This window comes from Homarus americanus, unplaced genomic scaffold, assembly GCF_018991925.1.
Source record: "Homarus americanus isolate GMGI-L3 unplaced genomic scaffold, GMGI_Hamer_2.0 scaffold48226, whole genome shotgun sequence".
NCBI classification, from domain to species: domain Eukaryota; kingdom Metazoa; phylum Arthropoda; class Malacostraca; order Decapoda; family Nephropidae; genus Homarus; species Homarus americanus.
Window position 1 is genome coordinate 76726 of NW_024730579.1, and position 22535 is coordinate 99260.

Here is a 22535-nt window from a genome sequence, read left to right on the forward strand (position 1 = left end):
GAATTCTTTTTTCCATAACTTAACATACACGTCTTGTATATTTTATAAATTACATCGCTACATAAAAATATGGTTATGAGTACTGCAGTCACCAATATAGAATGACAGTGGATTGTATGAACAATTGAGTGTTGGTGGCCAAGCATTGCTGCCCACTATTTACTCTCAAGTCATTAAATTTCATTATTTTTAACATATTCCAGCATAAATAGCTTCCTAGTTTTCCTGCTTGTGGTATGTTGCTGAGTAATGGCAGGGTATTAGGGTGGTTTCTTTTGAGTAAGTAGAATTTACATAAAACCTTCCATGAAGGATCCTGAGAGAGCAGCTGTTTGCTGTTAACACCATATGATTTCATGTGTATCGTTAGTTATTAATTTAATTTTGTAATCATAAAGTGTAGGTACTGGATACAAATGTGAGCAAGAAACACGAAAGTGTTTCTTCACCAGCATCATTTGAATTCAAATGACTTTTTTTTTCAGATGGTCAGGTGCAGGATCAATGGATTCTTATCCTAACACACCACAACCAATGTACCCAATACACGATACTGGAATGGGTGACCCTCCGTCCGTCAGCTCTAACCCCTCCGACTGCGTGTCCACGTGAGTAAACAGTTTGAAGTATTTTATAAATGATTTAGGTATTTAGAGACATGTTCTGTCGGGAATTATTTTATTGTTCTTTTGTGAAAGGAAATGCAACAACCTGTTTCAAAGTTAATGAAGCCAAAATACACAGGTAATGTATCAATGAAATATACTGCTGAAATGGCAATATGCAAATTGAAGTGTGTAATCCCTAGTTTATACTGTAAGAAAGTTAATCATGAGAGCAATAAAGTACTGTATTTTTAAATGCTTTGGACATAAACGAGATTTGCAGTTGATTGGGTGTGTGATGTCTGGTAAGAATGAGGCAGAGTAGGATAATGCTAAAGATTGTTGAACATACTTTTCTCTTCCTTTATTAACCATTTATCTGACTGGTCATGTTTCATCTAGGTCAGCCGGATATTATTTGGGTTATGATTTGACATCGTGTTGACAGTTTTATTAATGTCAAAGATAATGTACAACGGCAAAAGATGAAACAAGAACACTCCAGAAGGTACAGTATTGTGGTGTGCCTGATAAAAAGAACACTAATTCTGATGAAAAATTCCACCACTGAATGAGTATTTTCCTGTCAATTGAAAAAGTACAAAGTACAGTATACATAAACTATTTTTAAGTATTATTAAAGGTGCTGGTGATGATTGAAGGTTGAATTTTAGAAGGTTTCATGTATTTTATCCATCCCATACAGGCATGAAGTGAGGTTTGTTATTTTATAAAGGTAAGGGTGTTTGGAAGCTGAGGAGTTAGATAGTATCACTGACTGTATGCCCAAAGTATCTTATATTTTATCTTAATTTTATCATGTCATCCATCTTTCATTTTGCATTTCCAACACCCTTTCTTGCACATCCATCCCATCCTTCAAGCCCAGCTGGCATCTTTTACCACTTGGCACCACAAATTCATAACTGGTCCAGTTTACCACTCTTGAATACTGGTATCCCTTGCTTTCTGAATGGGTTAGGTTCCTTAAAAAACATTCATTAGGTGAATTTTCGTGTCTTGATTAACATAATATATGGGAAGAATAGTGCTTGGTTCCCTAATGACAAGAAAACCCCAATATAATACAGTACCTATGAGATTCAATCCCCACACACACACACACACACACACACACACACACACACACACACACACACAAAATTACCTTAAGCCCCGGGTTAGGGTGCTGCTGGCATTTACCCTCCTCCTTGTGGGGATAAATCGAGAAAAAATTCAAATTTTCCAAAAATAATTTAAAAAAAATGGTGGGAAAATAAGCGGATGTTCTGGAACGTCACCCAGGGCCTAAGGGTTAAACCTTTAAGGTCTAATAAACCCAAGAAATTCCCCCCACTCCACCCAGAAACAGATTAAAAGGGGAAAAAATGGAAATCATAAAATGAACATTCTAGCCTTATGAAATGTGAGAAATATATGTTAGTGAATAGGAAAATACATAATTATCACTCTACTTACCACCTATGGTTGTTGCCGAGTTGGAGAAGTCGTGGAGTCATGCCCTTCATCACCTCCCTGGGAATTATCATGCATCTGGGTGCAAACTGACCATGAGATAAGGAAAGGTCCAATATGGTAGGATTCCACATGAGACATAATCAACTCACTCTATGTTTTCACAATTGAACAACACTATATGCAGTACATTCATCACTCGTTTATGGGTTACAAGTGTGTGAGTGTGGTACTGAGGGAAATATTGCCTAGTGGATGTGGGAATGAGTTTTTGGCAGGGAAATAAAAAATTTGCTGCACTACCGTGATGCCAATAGACCTCTACTACTCCAGGCGTCCTGGGACACCATTAAACCTTAAAATATTACGCAACCATATTCGTATAAGCGAGAATAACTTAGAGGTGTAAGAATAGAAAATTCATACACTGTAAGCGAATTATTTTAGCTCAAATGTTCATATAGAGAGGGATACCTGTATACCATCTTCTTACTCTTGTTGTCCAGATAAATATTTCTCTTCCAGCAGTACCCATAACACATTCTTAAAGAAGCCTTTATTCTGATCAGAGTATTGTTTGATATTTAGAAGTAACCCAAATGATGTGTGTGAAAGTGCTATGTGTTGTGAATAGTATGCTGAGAATAAGAAAAGAAACTGTAAAATGTGGAAATAAAAGAGGTGGTAGAGAACAGGTCAGGTCATAGTGAGAGAAAGGGAAGTGAAAGCATGTTCAAAAGAGTACTCTCAAGAGGTGGATGGTAGGAGGGAGAGGGGAAAATCAAGGAGATGAAAGACTGGAATGAAGGATAAACATGAATTGAGTGGGATGAACAGCGTGGAAAGAGTGATGTGTATGAATGACTAGAAACCCTGGGGTATAATGATATTTTGGGGATGGACGGTGCTGCTGATAGGCAGTGCTAATTGGTGTGAACTATAAAGGTAAACCGGATAGATATGTATTGCTTTGTTGTAGATGGAAATACCAGAGCAGAACACATCTGTTAAAACATTATGAATCAATATATAACAGCGAATAAAAAATAATAATTATTTCCTCCTGATTCTGGCCATCCCACATTATTATGGGAAACAGCCTGAAAACATAAGATTTGGTCTGTTAACCTTAATGACAATCAACATTTTATTTTACTTGTCCCTTGATCACTACATCAGTTACCTCTGGCTTATCACACTCATTTTGTCTCATGGGTGCCAACATATCCTTTAACTTCTCCATATTACTCGCTCCATATACGTATCTTGATTTATTACTCTTTGTCACTCACTTAGCATACCATATCCATTTCATCTAGTGTCTAACCTTTATCCTCATTACTCATATTCATGCATCCATGGTTTGTAGAGCATTACTTGTGATTTTATTTATTTATTATTTTTTTTTAAGTATTGAGCTACAGGAATTTAGTAATACCATATTGTGTATGTTAGTTTCACTTAAAATTTTAATTGCTTTTCAATGTTTAGTATTTCTTTTCAAAATATCTATTCTTGTCACATTATTGAAGCATTGAGATTGACTTGAGTGTGATGAAACACAATAGGAGTACTGTATTCTACCTACTATGTAAGATCTCAGTTGTGGTTGCATTATAATGGTCAGTGGCTATAATTATGACCGCCTGGAGTGTCCAGTATATTAAAAATGTCATATTTTATTTTACAGTTTGATTGGTTGTGTTGAGATATAAAACTGTCCATTTTTAGTACTGTACATACTTATTTTGTGGCTATAGCTTACTATAAAGATCAGTCCAAGTTTTATCTAAATATACGTTTTTACCCTTATGTTTCGAGTACCCCTTTATTAAAGTAAAATTTTAGAAACATTTGGAAAAAAAAGCTGAAATGAAAAAAAAAAAAAACAGAAGCAGCATGCCTGTGCATGACTGGAAAACATGGTGTTGAGCAGTTTGCAAATATGGATGTGCAGCTTGTGTGAAGCACTGGAGTGATGTCTAAAGTGACAGGGCTACACTAGATAGATGTTTCGGTGCTGTGTTGTGCATGGGAGACACTGTAGCAAGATTGAACAAATTATGCCAAAAGTGGGGGGACACTCTTTGTTGCTCTTGATTTTGGCCACCCAGTACTAGAGTGGGAAGAGGCTTGCTGATTGAAAAAAAGAATAGAAAAATTAAGTGATTTATTAGTAGATATGGGAGGGAGCATTATAAGTGTACAGCAGTAGTTGTTGTCACTCATAATAAAACTAGGCCTGGAAATTGTAGTAAGATATATGTACTGTGCACACAAAGTTAAATGATTTTCCAAAGAAGCAAAACAGCAATGAGAATTTGAATGTACAGATGAACTTACTGGAGGAAATCACAGTGTCATAATCATGTCTCTTATCATACTATGTCTTGAACATGTCAACTATATGAAATTATAGATAAGGGATATTTGAGGTGAGATTGAATGGTGATGAGAGGTAGACTATGTGTAAGGTGGATAGATGAATTATTTTGGAGTAGGAGGAAGATATTGAATGTTACTAAGCGCAGAGTACAGCATGCCCTTCAAATTTGCGGAATTTTAAGTCGCGGACCTCAATTACCGGTATTCGCGGATGACACCGTGGATGTACCCAAGAATGTTTAAGGGTAGTTTTAAAGTTGCTAGCATTTTTTGCGGTCGGGACATGGAGCCATTCGTTCTAGAGACAGTAATTTCTTTTACCTGTATTGTATATATATATATATGTGTGTGTGTGTAGACTTAAGGGTAGACTCACACATTTTTAATGCATTTGCTGATTGTATATACAATACTCTACAGGTAAAAAAATAATTGTCCTAAGGGCAAACACACAAAGGCAATATACATTTCTTGGCACACGAGTAAAAATGTAACAACCCCACCCCGATCATCAAATGTTATTCGTGGATATGGCTATTCGCAGCCATTTGGAGAACCTAACCCCCGCGAATTTGAAGGGCATGCTGTACAGTGTGAGTAGTATGGAGAATATATGGGCACTCATTGTAGTATTGATTTTGTTGGGCAGGAGCCAAAAATGGTAGAAGATTTCAGATGTTTGGGTGTGTTTTTATCAAGCTTTAAATACCGATACTTCTCAATTTGTGCAATAAGTATATTCTTAAATGTGGTCGTGTAAATATAAAATGCATAAATCAAACAATGTAATTAGTGGAGATTAGAGGGTTTCGTTATTAAGAAGACAGTACTGATATTATATTAGTGAAAAACTACAGTAGTATACATGTACCAGGAAATATAAAATACTCCATACCTTTGCTCATATCACAAACATGCTGAGGGGAACATATTCGTGAGATTGGTGTTCGATCCATGTGCTCAGCATTTGTTCCATTCTCTCCATAATCAAACGTCAGAAATACAAGATCTTCGATGCACTGATTAATGTTTCGCTCTTAGCACTCTCCTTGATCTTCTCTGTAGTATCATAATAGTCTGTAAAGTAGATTCACTAAGTCCAAGGACATACTTAATATCAGCTGTTCATTCACCTCTCTCATAATGTTTGAGCATATCCAGCTTAATCTCAATAGTGATGGCATTAGGCTCCTGGTACCAGGAGAACTTAAAGGACACTTTGGTGGCATAATGCGATACTGTATACACTATGCTGCAGCACAAAATATAATAGCACTCTGTGACTAAAGACTGTATCCATGCATTGGGAACTACAAGATGGGAATATGCATACCCACACCACGTGAACGCACGCTTCTCATATGGCGCTGGCAACGCCACACCACCGCTCTGCCAACCCAATGATGATGTTTGTCGATGGGCATGTTATTTCAAACATAAGCCCGATTAAATTAATAAAAGGTGAAGATGGACTTTGCTCTTTATTCTAAATGGCATAAAACAAACACGCATAAATCATGAGGTACCTGTATAAAGGAATGTGAGAAGTCTGGAGAAGCTAAGAAAAAGGGGGGGGGGGGCGATTTATCTTTAAGTGTACAAGGAGCCTACAGTAAGAAGTGCTTGGATGTAAAGGTATGTGTTATATATAAAGAGAAGTCAAAACAAATTAATGTATTTAAGAGATTGATAAAGAAATGTGTGAGATTTTTCATTTGTGAGGGAGGGGGAAAATTTACCCTAGAAAGATATAAAGATAAAAATATATTAAGAGGATATGGTTTGGTAGAATGTATTTTGCAGGATGTTCGTTATTACAAAATAGAAGATAAGAAGCAGAGTGGTTAGTATTTGAAATAAGCTGATTAAGGAAATTGGTTGTTTAGCTTCAAGAATGTGTCATTGGAATATGCTTTGAATTTAGAGGAACCAATACACAATTGAGGGGATTAGCCTTTACAGTTGCAAAATTGGATGGTGATAAGTCTCTCAGATGATCCAGTATAGAGAGCATAATGAATGAAGGTGAATTGTTGAGGCACTGAGGAAATCTGTACTCATTAGTCTCAGCCAACTTCATATCCAGTGGTATTCCTTTCATTCTCTTTTGGTAGTTTTTGCAACATATTGATATCTAATTAAATGGTGAAATAAGGGGATAAATGAGCAGACGAACACCATGCCACTTATGACTGACGTAAACTGAGCATGGATACAATTGAGCTGCACATGACTAGTCTAAACTGAGCATGGCCACAGTTAAGCTGCACATTACTAGTGTAAACAAAGTATGAAAGATGCTTCAAGTAGACCAAGCAGCTTTTGGCATAAAGTGAGCTCTTGGAAAATTCCATTCTTTGGAATTTACCTCTGTATTATTATTTTTTTTCCATATCCATTATGCATTGCAGAACTGTGTAGAAGATTATTCCTAAAAGGAGGGTTAACTGTATCTTTTTTTTTTTTTTTACATACTGTTCATTACTTTTATTTTTTCTTCCTTTCCACAACCATTCCACCCCATTGTAGGTATAGAGGATTGATAAAAGCCTTTTAGCAACAGTCAGGTCATACCTGTATTGAACAATTTTAATTTGATTTGGAGTAAGTTGGACAGCTAAGAAATAAAGAGGTGCTTATTCACATGAACAATACAATGTAAAGATTCTGATTAAGAACATGTATAATTGAACCTGATTCTGCTATTATAGTTTCTAGAAAATTGCTAGAGAAAGGATAGCTGCAATCCTTTTAATGTGTCTGGACTTAGGAAAGACCTGTAATTGTAGTGAACATGGTAGGATTGTGTAAATGGCAGGAAAACTTTGGAATAATGGAATTGCTTAAATATTTGCCAAATGACAAATTCCCAGTGTGAACAATTAATAACAGTAAGTTTTGAAGTTGTATGCTCATCAGGCATGGAATAATTAATTAACTTAATTGTTAACTTCTACAAGTTAACGATTAAGTTAAATTAACTTTGCTTAACTAATTAACTTTTGAAATAATAGTTTAACTTAACTTAATCAAAATTTTGGCAAATTAATTGATTAACTTTGATTAATTATCAATTAACTCCTTAGAAAAAATAACAAATAATATATAACTCACCAGCCCTTGCACCCAGTGAGTATCCATTATAAAGTGTAATAAGTATGTGATGAAAAAGTTTGAGTTTAAACTTTCAGTGATTATTATTTATTTGATATGCAGAATTCTTATCTTATCATGATATAATTTTTCAAGTAAGAAAGTCTAACTTGGTTTTGCATACTGATATAATAAAGATATTTACGTGTGAAAAACTGTTGAGTAAAAAATATAAAAGTCAAGAATTTATAATTATTTTATCTCAAGACTTATTCATACCAAGGAAGTAGCGTGCCAGACTGCCTGACTCAGTATTGTGATCCAGGTACTCAAACTACAGTATTCATTGACTTCTGGAAAACGTTTACAGGATATTAAGTTATTTAATCCTCATGAAATTTACCCAAAGCAAATTTGACACAGACTGGTTAACTTAACTTAACTTAACTTAACCTAATCGAAAAAATCTTATCTTAATTAGTTAATGTTAAAAATCAGGTTAACTTAACTGGAAAAAAGTGTAAATGAACTTAACTTGACTAGTTAAATTTGAAACTTATTGCCCCATGCCTGATGCTCATTACAACTTGCAGATGCAAAGTTGATCTATTGTTTTGATGATAGTTACAGAACTTGAAAGCTCGTATCATAAGAAGGGAGAGGTAAGGATATGTTGTGCTCCTTTCCCTGATCCTTTTGACTTCTCCCTTTCTCTCATTACAATTAGGGTACTGTAGCCTTAATTGCTGGAATCTCTCACAAAATCCAGTTACATATGTGTACTGGGTTAAAATAATTTTTCTTTCCTGTAGTCCATTTATAAAGTGTATTACTGAATTTAGAATGCCTGGTCTGTGCTTGGAAAATTGCCCATAGGTTTTATAAAATTTTTATGGTGAAAACTGGTTGTGTCCCAAAATTTAAGGAGGATTAAGTGGTTGCTTTGAAGTTAGAGGAAGAAAGGGTTGCTTTATAATATTTGTTTATTGTAGTTGCTCATTTTTGAGTGCTTTCATGAGAGAATTTGAATCTTGCATTTGTGTGTACATTTGTGCATGCCTGTATATGAAGTCTGGTTACTGAAGTAAAGGGAGATCATCAGGATCAATGTTGGAAGAAGGTGATTCAGTGGTGATTAATATACCTCACCGTGGATTCGTTCACTCCAAACAACTGGCCAACTGCGGTGGTGTTCATTTTTCCTTTAACTTGTCTAATAATTGGACCTTCTTGGTAAGGGCCATTACTGACTTTTGCCTTTTATGTTTCACTGCAGTAGCATTACTAGCACTAAACAGTATTTTAGTGGCCATTTCGCACAAAAAGCACTAAATTTTGAGCACAACGCGAGAGATGCTACTGCGCGGACATAAGTTGAGCACAAACAAAGGAGAAAAGATGCTGTGGGCACGTGGGGGTGACTCACAATACTCCTGCAGAGGCTTGAACTAGCCACCATCTGCTTACCGCAAATAGTCGAAGCCGCGAATAACAAGGGTTTACTGTATTTTACGGACATTTCCCGTACTTGAATGGGTTACCTACGATTACCTGAAAGCAGGTTTCCATGCTACACAGTCTCTTGCAGCTTCTCTCATCAGGTTCTTATCTCTAAAGGTATTTCTCACAACCTCTCCCCATGTTATTCTTTGCCAACCCTTAGCTTGCCTCCCCTCTATATTCAGACTTGTAAATGCTCTGCTTAATCATTTTGTATGATTATGATAAAGTATTATGTAAGTCAGAATGTTGAAGTTTCGTATGCCTGGGAATAGAAACATTATTGATTGAGGGTGACTATTGAATGTATGTTGTATCACTGTGGAAGTGTCCATCAGAAGGTTAACAATAGGGTCTTGCAATGTTTGAATCTTTTATCACAGTAATGTAGTATCAGTCTTCTTAGCCATGGCTCTTCTGCAGTATTGACTGATATCTATGTGTCCAAGAAGTCATAGACAGTATGACCCATAGCTTTTGGTTTAAGAAGGACATTGCCAATGTGACTCACTGCTTCTGCTTTACCTTTTTGGTCGAAATATTACCTATTAATACATGAGATGGGGATGGGGCATGTGTCGTAAGGCTCCTTTACCAGTGTGGACACCACCCTGGCTGGAGGTCAAACTCTTGGCATCAAATTCAAGTCCCAGCACTGTACCCACTCAGACAAGTAATCCACAGTTGAAGATACATATTTGTTTAAGAAAATTTATGTGAGATAATATTTTAACAGGATATATTATTGAATCATGCAAAATGCCAAGGAAGACTTCATTGTATAAACCTGTATGTAAAGTCATTTACATTAATGTCTTTCACAGTTCTTTTACAGCTTGATATTTTTGGATAGCCATGTGATATAATGTACATAATATTCTGAGGTTGGTCATATAGAATTATCATTGTCAGTGGGATAGGTTTTGTATATTCATTGTATAATTCTTGAATTACTGGTGAGGTATAATCTGTCTGAGTGTTGAAAATCTTGTAACTTTGTAACTAATGTAATTTGCCTAATCTTTTTTCTGGTTTATTCTGGGCAGAGTGTATTTAATCAGGTTTCACCTTTTTAAGGTTATATTCAATGTGTCTGAATGGTGATATAATTCCTTTACAGTGACCAAAAGCCTTCGTTGGATTCTCCTTTATTTGATGCTGCCAATGTCCTCTCAGACTTCCCGTAGGTTGGAGTGACCGACCTGTAATTAGTTCCCTAAAGCCACCATTTTCATCAAATATTATTACTCTTATGCACAAGAAAGATCAAAATTGCCAGCAGCAGTCCATTGTGGTGACAAGCTGTTTGAATCATCACTTGATGGTTATTGGGGTAAATGTGCCCAGCTCACTGTTGAGATAAACATGAGATATACTTTTACATATCGGATATTGCATTAAAGTTTTGTGTGGCAAACTGTGGATGTAGTATATTAGCATGTGTACTTGTGTGCTGTAATTGTGAATATTTAAAAAAAGCACCCTTAGAGTACATCACAAATATTTTTGTAAACTGTACCCCTCTGTACTCATGATTGCTTTAAAAAAAATTCTTGAAAAATATTGCAGAACTCTCTTACTAAATCCTTCTTAATAAGAAGGATTTGTGAGTTTTGTTGGTGTGCTTACATATAAACTGTAAAGAACATCTTATTGCATTATATTGGATTATTCAACAAAAGCAAATTTCTTAATTGTTGGAATAATTTTTTATGGGAAGGTTTCACTATCACTGTGGCACTTTTTAAAAAATTATGTGATGTCCACATAACCAATGGTGCAGCACGTTACAGTTTTTACAATGGTGTCAGAAAGAAAGAAAATAAGCCCTTGCTATCTTTGCCTTTGTGTCCATCATAATTCCCACTGTCTTTCCAAGTTGCTGCCTCTCCAGATTGATTCATCAAGACATACGCACATATCCAACTACTTAAGGAGAGACCTTCAAGGAAGTGTAGAATTGACTGATGGTTCACATTGGACTCCTTTTTTTTTTATTTACAAGGCAAAGACCTCCCCATATAACTTTTGTAATACAAGACACTTGACTGACATATGAGTGAGACTTATATTTTTAGTATGAAGAATAATCAAAGTATCTACTGGTAAGTGTAATTTGATCAGACCATTTTTTCTCAGATTTGTGTGTCAGTCACAGATGACTGTAATGTCCTTATTGTGTGTTATTGTCAGGTGTGTTGTTACAAAAGTAGTTTCCAAAAATTTAGCCATATAACTCGATGCTCAAATGGTGCCGTCATAAAGTTTTAGTGCTTGATGCCGTTAGTGAGCAAAGGAATATGTAACTCAGACTGTTAAAGACGTAGGCAGGAATTTGTATGAGTTGCTTCCTAAGGTGTTAGTTTAATGATAACACATCAGTGTTGATTATTTCCTGGAATATTTTATATATTATTTTGTAGAGGGGGCATCTGCTCCTCTTGCATTATGAAGCTGTTCTGGTATACAGTATGTTAAACAGTACCTGTAAGCTTCTTAAAGTTTTATACTTGTCTTCTTGAAAGTAAGGAAAGGTTCCTTCATATATATTTTTGAGGGCCAAAAATTACTTAAGAGTTACTTGTTGAATCTCCTTATTTGATGTTCCTCTTTGTAGACCAAATATATTTCTTATTGTAATTATAATGTTCATTTAAGATTCTGTTGTATAACCAGTAGTATTGCATTGATATAATGTATACCATTTGACCTGTGGAGTTGCCTAGATTTTATTACTTGTCTGTGTGTTGATTATTTTGATCAAGGTTTTGTTTATCTGAGGTTCTGGTTTCTAAATGACTATTATTTTATAAGTAAACCTGAAAGAGAAGGTAATGAGGTGTTTTTTATGGGATTGTTTGTCTCGGCAAGAAAAAAGATAATATATTTAGCTACTAAAGGAATAATACACCTGTGTATTAATTAGCTGTGTATGTGCGGTAGGTTTTAGTTGTGCTTAACACTTAATTAATTGCCCTCATCTAAGACAATAGTAATATGACTACAGGAGTAAGTGTAGGGCTAATTTCAGTAAAGATGGAAGTGGTTGGCACAGTGTGGAGTAGTTTACCTTTTTAATTATTTATTTATTTATTTATTATTACAGGGGTATATCTTGTTCTGGTATTTATATCTATGGTTTGTTTCTGAAAGACGTTACATAATGTAATTGACACTCCCCGATTAATGAGTAATAACATTTATTGAATAGACAAGAATGCAGTGCTCAACATGCTCTTGAGTGTCTGCATGAAAAATAAGTTTTGTGGTACTGTAGCAACATTTAATCATGTCTCGAAAGAAGAGCTGTGGTAATTGACAAGTATCATTTTCCGGCAAATTATGTGGTCTGGTGCTGGTGCGTAACAGTTGAATTTTATTGCATTAACATTTGGTTGATAATTATTGTATTCTTTAATAGGAACACTTTTAGGTAGTTCAACTTTCTTGTAAGGATCTTAATTGGACAGTGAAGTGGTGCTAGAGTTACACAATTAATTAATTCTCTCTTAATTTAATAAATGTCAAGAATATACCAATGTGTACCAGTATTTTTGAAGTTAATTAGTCTGTGTAATTTCAAAATTGGTATATAACATATGTACGGGTGTCTGTAGACTTTGGTAATTGTATATCTTTTTTGGGTAATGTGAAACATCTGAGTTCTTAAATCCATACTCATTGTTTCTGTATGTCAAGCAGCACAATTATGTCTGTCTTCTTTTGTGTAGTAATTCTATTTCTTTGCTATTGGTTACTCCTTTCCCCTAAATGAGTCAAAATTGTCTTGTTGAGACATGCCACAACCAATTTTAGCATTACCCAAATCCGAGTCTTTGAAGTGCCAGTAGTAGGAATGATTTCTCTTCTGAGATGAGTTCCCAGCCAACCATTTTTCAGTCATCAATTATGACACACAGGGATATGGAAGATACACTTGCAGAATCTATCACCTGACTCAGTTTACAAGACCTCCTTTATCAGGTTCTCCTAGCATTTTATCTCGCCATTTTCAATGTGTGAAGAATGGATTATAAGGTAAACTTATCCTTGGCGTGTATCCTCAGTAATGTTCAAGTTGGTCCAAAATATCTGGTATTTTATTCTGGAAAAAAAAAATGACTGTATATTGATATTGGTCATATCTATTATTTTTCTTAGAGATGCAGTGAATCATTAATGTTATACAGGGTGATTCCTTCAGCTCTTTCATAAATTGCAGGGTGTATTCTTGAGATTTTTTCAAAAGGGAAATGTCAATATGACAAAAATGTCGACACCACCTTAATTTCCTAGTTACAGCACTTGAAAGATGTTGAGTTAATATTGATGAGAATGGAGAAAAACAGTCATAGATTTGTGTTTAAATTTATTTACCACATATAATACTACACAATGATATGCATTTATATTATTACAGTGAATGTTCAAAATTCATTCCCTTTTCTTCAGTACATACCTCAGCACATTGCACCATTGATTGTTTGATGCACTCTGACATACCTAGAATATTTCCAATAATTTCGCAATTGTCTCACTCGTGGCCACAATTCTTCTCGTGCCCAAACCTCTGTAGCATAAACTAAGTTATCTAAATGATTTTTCCCCTTATAATTGTTTCATGAATACACCCTGCAATTTATGAAAGAGCTTAGAGAATCACCCTGTATAAGGGAGAATATGTATTGGTCTAATTTCTTTTGTTGAGAACAGTTTTCATACATCAGTCATGAAAATTATTAGTTTTTTTTGTAATAGACTTTTCCCCCTCAGTATATCAGAGAGGCATGAGTAAAAATCTTATCTACACATCACAGTCATGATATCGTCTTGTATCTTCTCTCTTCAATACAGTACTCCCATTCACCGTCAGTGTTATTCATTGCTATGTTCATCCACTTTAATTTCAGTCTTCCTTTATACATACATCCAACTCACCCGTGTTCTTTCCTACTTGATGATCTCTCTTTATGTCCATGTCTTCTCAACACTTAATCTTTGTTTTATTTAATACTCGATACAGTACTGAATGTCCAATCTCCCTTCTTTGTTCTCAGAAATCCATGTAAAATTCTCATAAAATTGATCTCAGAAGATCCGTCCTAGTTGCATAAACTGCCCAGGCCATTTGGCTGCTGCAGATGTTTTGCCCTTATAGACAGTAGTAGAGTGAGTTGTATCACCCCTGTCAGCACACCTCTCCACACTGGATGGCTCTTTATTTACTAACTTCCATTGCTCTTAGATGCTTAGCTGATTTCATAACCTTTCAAAACTCAGATTTCCTAACTACCATTCCTTCTTTCCCATCAAATAGTACCCCCCAAATGTTGTATTTGATGTTATCAAGAGTTCTTACTCCTCTTCCATTCCATATTCCCATGGGACTGTAACCAAATGCAACTGTGTGGATAGTGCAACATTCATAACTTCCACATTTTGTCAAATCCACATCATTGTTGTCACAAGGCCACAACCAATTGCACCACTCCATTACTGCATATTATGAACAATGTGGCATCAAATTACAATATATCCTTTTCATACCTCATATTAAACCTTAAGCCAGTTAATTAGTCCAATTATTTTTAATGCATTTTGTATTCTCCATAGAGGCCTCCTTCAAAACTTCACACTGCACTGTACAACCTACCTACTTTCTACCCTCTATATTAGATACATCACAAGTCTTTCTTTGAACTATATTAGCTTAAACCTTTTTATTCACCGATTGTATTTTGTAATATTTGTTTATCCTTTTACAACTCCAATATGTTATGTATTTTGCCTTCCTCTAGTTTGTAATAGCTTAACAATATTACTAGAAAACAAAAGTAATTTATTTGATTATCTTTAGCTCATAGTGAGGAAGATGCAATTTGCCTCCACTAAACATACAGTAGCCTAAACACTTCCTTGTCTTCTTCCACTGATGTATTCCTCAGATCCAATAACTGGATCATTGACACTACCTTTCTGGTCCTGTCCTGTTCATCTGTAGTATTTTGACAACTTTTATCCACAAAGTGGCTCATTTTCATTAAGAATCCGAACAGTAATGACCTGAGCACTTTTTACACAGATCGTACAAAAAGTACCAAGAAAATCAAGCTTCTTTGGAAATCTTAATGTATCTTACAAACAAATTATTCTTGAATTTCAAATTAAAAATTTTTACAACCTCAGATAATATTGTCTTTATGGTATGGCTTTATCTGTCTAGCTGTTAAGTTTTGGTTAAGTTTTAGCTTTTAGTTTACTTTCTCACGAATTGGCCACACTGCTATCTTCACTGACACTTTTGTTTACTCTTGCAACAAATCATGCATTTGTTGTTGATTCATGAATTGGCATCAGCTCTATGGGGGCAAGCTGATCTGAAGTGTGTGAACATTGGCCAATGACGTAAAAGTTCACTGGTTTGCAAAACAACAAATGTCAGAGATTGATATTTGACGGCTGTTTGAATTCCTTATATGAAAAGTTGTTTTTCAGCAGTGAATAAAAGTAGTTTCGTTCTACCAACCAGCAGCCTCTCGTGCACAAACACAGTAGATTTAGAAACTAACATTAAACGTTTGTAATGGTGTGTTGTTAAGGGAAGTGAAAAGAATGTACTGCACAGTACTAGTTTATATCTATCTGACCTATTATGAGTCCTGGGTTTGGATTTTCAGAGATATGTACTTGACTTCTTTCCTGTAACTAAGGATAAAGTAGCACATGATAGTGCTTTGATACCAGTACAGTTTTAAAATTATTTGGCTTTGATTCCAGAGTTGCGAGCAGAATTGAGCCAGTTAAACATATTCCCCAGTCACCAGTTAGGGTAGAAATTTTAGCATATGAATCTAATAGAATCCATGCCCATGACTTGGTTCCCATAGGTTGCCAGATATTTGAAGTTTATTTTTGTTGGGTTATAGTTCCTATCAGCAAGTTTATTTTTACTCTCAGGCAATGAATATTTTCTCGGCTCTGTTTACAGTTTTAAGACGTATAGTAAAAATGTTAAGAATCAAACCATGTCCATCTCTTAATGGGCTCTTTAGGTTTCAAAGGACATTTGAGAAAGGGTTCTTTATGAAAAAAAAATTTGCAATATTACCAAAAGTTTGTCAAATAAACTATGGTTTTTTTTTTTTTTTTTTGCCACAAATTCAGAAAATGCCTTGCTATAACAACATGAAACTATGAAATATAGACCCCAGATTTCTTTTCTACAAAGCATGAACAAACATGCATGTACTTCCTATACCTTTACTAATTGACTTGCAATTTACTGCCCAGAGTCACTTCAGGCAGTGTATCATGTTATGTTGAAGGGCGTATAGTAAAAGTCTTCATAGAAAAAGAGTGACTGGAAACTAAATATTACCCAGTACATTAATTCCTTGAAGTTTGTAGTCCTTTTAAATTAATTTTGCTTCCACTAGTGTTTATGGGTCATGATTCCTGATACAGTATACAGTTGAGAAGAGAGTTTATATAGGTCATGTGATGCATCCCAATGCTGCCACTTCCACCCACACTGTTGAAAAAATATCTTTGATGAATCAAAGGGTAATATTTGAATATTTATGACCTAGTGATTATAATGTATTCTTCCTTTTGTGTGTGTCTAGTTTCAGGTTTAATGCTGTAATACAGTATTATACCAAAAGAATTTGCAGTGTTTTGTATCATTAATACTCTTATTTTTAGATTTTAAAGTGTGCTAGGTTAAGTTACAATCAACTGTATTAATTGTGATAACACTGAACTTTTGTTTTCAAATGAGGATGTTTTCCCTAGTATTATTTGCAATTATTCTTGGTAGATTTAATTTCACAGATAAGGTTTTTCTTGGAACACTTCTTAATGATAACCTTTGATAAACTGACTTAAATGGACTGTAATTAAATATACCAGAATGGTTTTGCAAATTATAGTATACAATGCAGTTGTGGTGGCTCACTTGTTCACAGCATTTGGGTCTATGTTTTGTTTTTAGTAGTATTTAAATTTCAAGCATGCAAGTTACTAAACAAAAAATTTAAAACTGGGTGGTGCACCATATTACATGGGTTTAGATATATAGAAAGAAAGCACTTGATATTCTAATGTATTTCATATGCAGCTTATCACACAAACCAAATTTTTGATTCAGTATTATAGAAATGTAATGTTTTCCATAAGAGTAAAAATAGAAGTATTGTCCAGAAACATGAAAAGTTACAAACAATTACTTATAGCTGCCAAAGAATTGCAGTTTATGATCTCAAATTTGTTTAAGCATTCCATCTGGAAAACATAGATATTATGAATGTTCATTCTTGTATATTTATGTATTTTTTAATGGACTAATATTTGTTCATAAGTGAAGTCAGCTTTTATGTTTTGTATCTGCAGTTATGGTGAAAGTCTAAGCATAATATTTAAATTTTAAGATTTTTTGGATGGTGACAATTAAAATTCAAAATGCCAGTAAGTGAAAGGAATTTTTTATTGTCAAGAGTTCAAGTGTTATCTTGTTGCACTCTCAACTAGTCGAGCTAAAGGCAGAGCATTTTGCTACATCACAGTATTAGTTGGGACATTTGACGATTCTGTTCCCTACAAAACTATAGTTAGATTAGACACCAAAAGTGTTCGACTTGTTGAGTATGCCATTATAAAATGTCAGTTGAAAAGCTGATTTTTCTTGTTTTATTTTGTTAGTTTGAAGGATTGTTGCACATGTCTTACAGGACGACATTAATATTGCTTGTATAATTTAATGATTGTCTTTCAATGAGATTTATAAGATTTCGGCTGCATTTACACCAAGCCAGTCAAGTCAAGTCATGTCAATCAAGTCATTTGACTTGACTTGACTCGACTCGACTCGACTCGACTCGACTCGACTCGACTCGACTCATTGCCGTTCACACCGACTGAGTCAACCTGAGTCAATCAGGGCTCAGTACCCAGACTGATTTCGAGGAGGATGGACGCATATTCTCTCGCTGAATTAGCTGTTTTGTTGTGGATTCAGCGTCTTAAACACAAGAGGAGGACCCGAATCTGGATGCATGAACTCAACACCAAAGGACCCAATTTTGGAAGCTTCAGTCATTTATTCCCAGACTTGGTGAACCATCAAGACAAATTCTACAATTTCTTTAGGATGACAGTTGAAAACTTCAAAAAGCTGGTGGACTTGACTGGGTCTTCCCGAAGGAAAATGACTACCAACTACCGACGTGCAGCTATAACATCACGATCCAGGTGGCTACGATCAGTGGGATCATATATAGCAGGACGCTCTCGAACTAAATTTATCAGGACGTCAACCTGCATGATGTACACACCACTGCGGACTCGGCGTGACTGATGAAGAAAATGGGCCCAACCCCATCTGTGACTTGACGTGACATGATGCGACGTGACAAGATGCGACGTGACTTGACTTGACTCATCTGGTGGGAATGGTTTCTGAGAATATACATTGGAGTAAATGAGCATTAGAGTGGCGATTCACGATGAGTCATGACTTGACGTGACGTGACGTGACTTGACTTGACTTGACTGGCTTGGTGTAAATGCAGCCTTACACATGAATTTTGCTATTGTGTAAAAGAAACTTGAAAGTTATTTGTGTTTACTCTACAAAAAATTATTGTATAATATTACAACCCTTTTGCTATTATTTAGATTGTTATAAATATTTATTTAATTTTTATTAATAAATAAATTAATATGATCGTTGGTAACGAAGGGGCAGTATATACAGGCAGTCCCTGAGTTATAAACTCCCAACTTATGAACACCCATACCTACGAACAGAATCCCAATGCAGTACATTAATCACAAAAATCTGTTATTAAATTATTTATTTTTACATTAATTTATATTGTTTAACATCACTTTATTTACAGTATTTTCACTATTTTTTATGTATGGGATATTGTTGCTGTTTTGTATGGGTGGGGGTGTTTTATAACCTAACCTATGGAATTAACATTTCTGACTTACAAACAGATCATCTTATGAACAGGGTCCAGGGACATACAGTAATCTATTCATCATTCAGAGACTGCCTGTACAATGTTTAAAGAATTTTTTTATCCAAAGCCAAATTGTTAAAGGGCATTATTACCCCATTGCTTATATTATTTGGTATATGGATCATAGGAAAGCTTTTTGGTATTGATAGTGCTTACCTCTTGTACACAATTGCTCTCTTACTCTTTCAAAGCTTGGGTATCCAGAATCAAGAACAAATATTGATTTTCCTTTTATTCACTGTCATTCATTCATTCATCTTGATGTAACTGATACAAAGACCAGCACTGCAAATTTACCAGAAACCTTTGGTTTGTAAGTGTTTGGCTCTTACAAAGAGAGAATCTGAGTCAAGTTAGGAATTAATAGTAATTTTGGGTTTTACTGTTCTCATAAAACAAATTTCTTTGAGTTTCATAGATTTATTACAGAACTCCAATTGGCTATTGGTTTTGAATTGTTCTTTAAAGTAAATTGGATGATTGCTTGAAAAGTTTTCAGTCATTAATGCAAATTGAAGTGTTTTTTGTATTTTGTGCAACAATCACTCTTATGTCTTGTAGCTAAGTATTTACAGCTTATGATTTTATTTTTTTTTTTTTTACATTTGCCCTTTACAAGTGTGTAGACGAGGTTAGTGTGTGAAGCTTTTCATTAACTCTAACAGACAATATTTTGCTCTTTTGCTGTAAACATAAAAAGATTGTCACAGCTGTAATTGGAATTTCTACTCTTCTGTAAGCAGTTCTATACTAAATAAAGTAAATTCTACAGTTTTCCCTTCAAAACTGTGTATATATATATATATATATATATATATATATATATATATATATATATATATATGTTGATATCTGTGCGAGCACAGTCTATACTCACCTGAGGTGGAATGCCTTTGTAGAACTTAGGTTTCTTCTTGTACATCAGCATACCCAGATCACGCACTCTGTAGATATTTATATATATATATATATATATAATATACATGTTTGTTCAAGACATCTCATGAGGCAAATCAAATGTCTTGGAATAAAGACAAAGCTAAGGTGCCTAGTTTCTCTGTGATTTTATATATATATATATATATATATATATATATATATATATATATATATATATATATATATATATATATATATATATATATTGATAATTATGAGAAAACACGGCGTTTCTCCTTGTATATCAGCATCTACCTGACCACACACCTGCAGTGTGATTTATTTGCATATATATGTATATATATATATATATATATATATATATATATATATATATATATATATATATATATATATATATATATATATATATATATATATATATATATATATATATATATATATATATATATATATATGTGGGCAGCTGTGAGCAGATCTGTGGGCTATTATTCCTGTTATCAATAAAGAGGTCATGGTACAATAATCCAGTTTTCTGGATATAATTATTGGAGGTGCTGGATCACCTGCCACGTGACTGAAGAGCAACTATACCACCTTCCTGAATCCTAAATCGAGCAAGTTCCTGTTCCACTGACCATTATACCTCACTACAGGGCATTTTTTATCAACAAGGCAAATTACAACTGTATTATTATTATGCAGTATACTTTTCTTTCCCAGGATTTAGAGAAACACTGATGGAATTTATCATGTCCTGCAGTACTTGGTGGTCCCAAACAATTTAGAATGACTTATGCTTAAAAAATGTCATGAAAAATAATGCCAAAATCCATGGACAGTTTTTCATGTCAATTTAACCATTTTTGAATGCATGTTCATATTTAGTCATGCCGTCCATGTGATTATACTTTATGTGCAATTTTGAACTTTTGTATTTGTATTTTATTCAACCTAAGTTACTTTTAGTTTGGTGAATAAGATTTGTCAGGTTTTACTATTCAGAGATAATAATTGTTGTGTATTTAGAGTTCTTTGTCAATTATTTTACCAAAGTGGTGTTATGTCTTAAAAGCAATTGCTTGCAGTATTCACATGTATATTGTTAAAACATTGTGGTCATTTCCATAACAACATTGTGTGTAGTATGTTATTGATATTTTTGCTAAATATTTTTTTATCATAATCATCAATATTTTAATCATACCCATAAATCATCATCATCGTCATCATTTTCATCAATTTAAAAAAAACATTTGTGAACCATGACTAACCCAGTACAGTATTTTCTATAGCTTAAAATGTTTCAATTCAGTAGGTTTATGAAATATCTTATTCACTTTAAACAGTATGTCAACCACATTTCAAGCACAACGGTGTGTCTTCTCTTAACAAGTTTGCTCTAAGTACTACACTGTCTATAACAGCTGGAGCAGCTGGAGAGTAGTGGAACATATGCAGTATTAAAGAATTGGAATTTCAAAGTGAAGTCAAATAAAATTGTAATAAATATTAATCATATATTTAGTTGTATCCCTTTGTAGTACAGTATTGTGTAATTTCATGTTTTGGCAAAATTTTTAATATAAAAAATTATCTCGGTAGCCTTGCTTACTGAGGGAGATGAAGATAAAGAGTAAAGGGTCTAATAGGTAAATAAAGTTCTCTGGAGATAAGTAATTGGTAAAGTGTTGTTATCTGAAAAAAATAAAATTGTACATAATAAATAAGGTATAATTGTATAAGTGTGATAGCCTGCACCCGTAAACATTGAAAATTGGTGTACGTGCCTCTGTTAGCTTTGTAGTTGACCTTAAGTATTCTCAGACTGAGCTGATTCAAGGAAACAATATTAAAAAAATATTACCATATTCTTAATACAGTATTCATATGCATATTTAAAAATGAGCCAATAGGTTTCTTTTAATACACTTTTCATTAGTGAGCCACTTACAACAAATGGATAGCTGGGTTTGAGCTAGTTATAGTATCTGTATGATTTATGTTATTAATTAGAATTATTTATTGGCAATAAATTCAGCAAGAAAGCATTTTATAATTAATTTTTAAACAGTCTGCAATTATAGGAGGGATCCCTCAAGCAGAATCTATTATCAAACATGTGACCATCTGATCTCTCCACTTATTCTAGCATCATACACACAAAGTTAGGATTCTGTGGACATACTGTATTGTACCGAAGAATTCTGCTTGTGGGTATAACTGTCACATGGAAGTTACTTGCCTGATGGTTAGATTATAAGTCATTAGGAATGTATGAAAAAATTGAAAATTTTCCTAATAAGTGTAATCCAGATAAGAAAAAAATGAAGTGTGAGAAAGAAGAGATAAAGAAAAGTAGACAAAATGGTTGTATGAAAAAATTCCCTCTTATCTTGTTTGATGTGTTTAATCTGCTTTTAGTCACATGAAAAGAATAGAGAGAAATGCATCATACGTCTCATTAGGGAAAATATGACTTGAGGGAAAAACATACACTATAAAGTTGGATAAGACATTAGAAGGATAAAGGTGATTTGCACTTCAT

The 22535-nt window shown here is 34.2% G+C and overlaps 1 protein-coding gene across 1 annotated transcript in view; it reads left to right on the plus strand.

The window, feature by feature from the left end:
* LOC121867031 (signal transducer and activator of transcription 5B-like) overlaps positions 1 to 22535 on the plus strand; it is a 93353-nt gene that overhangs the window by 64826 nt on the left and 5992 nt on the right. The window contains 1 exon segment of the mRNA XM_042366773.1: positions 486 to 608. Coding sequence (XP_042222707.1) covers positions 486 to 608 — 123 coding nt within the window.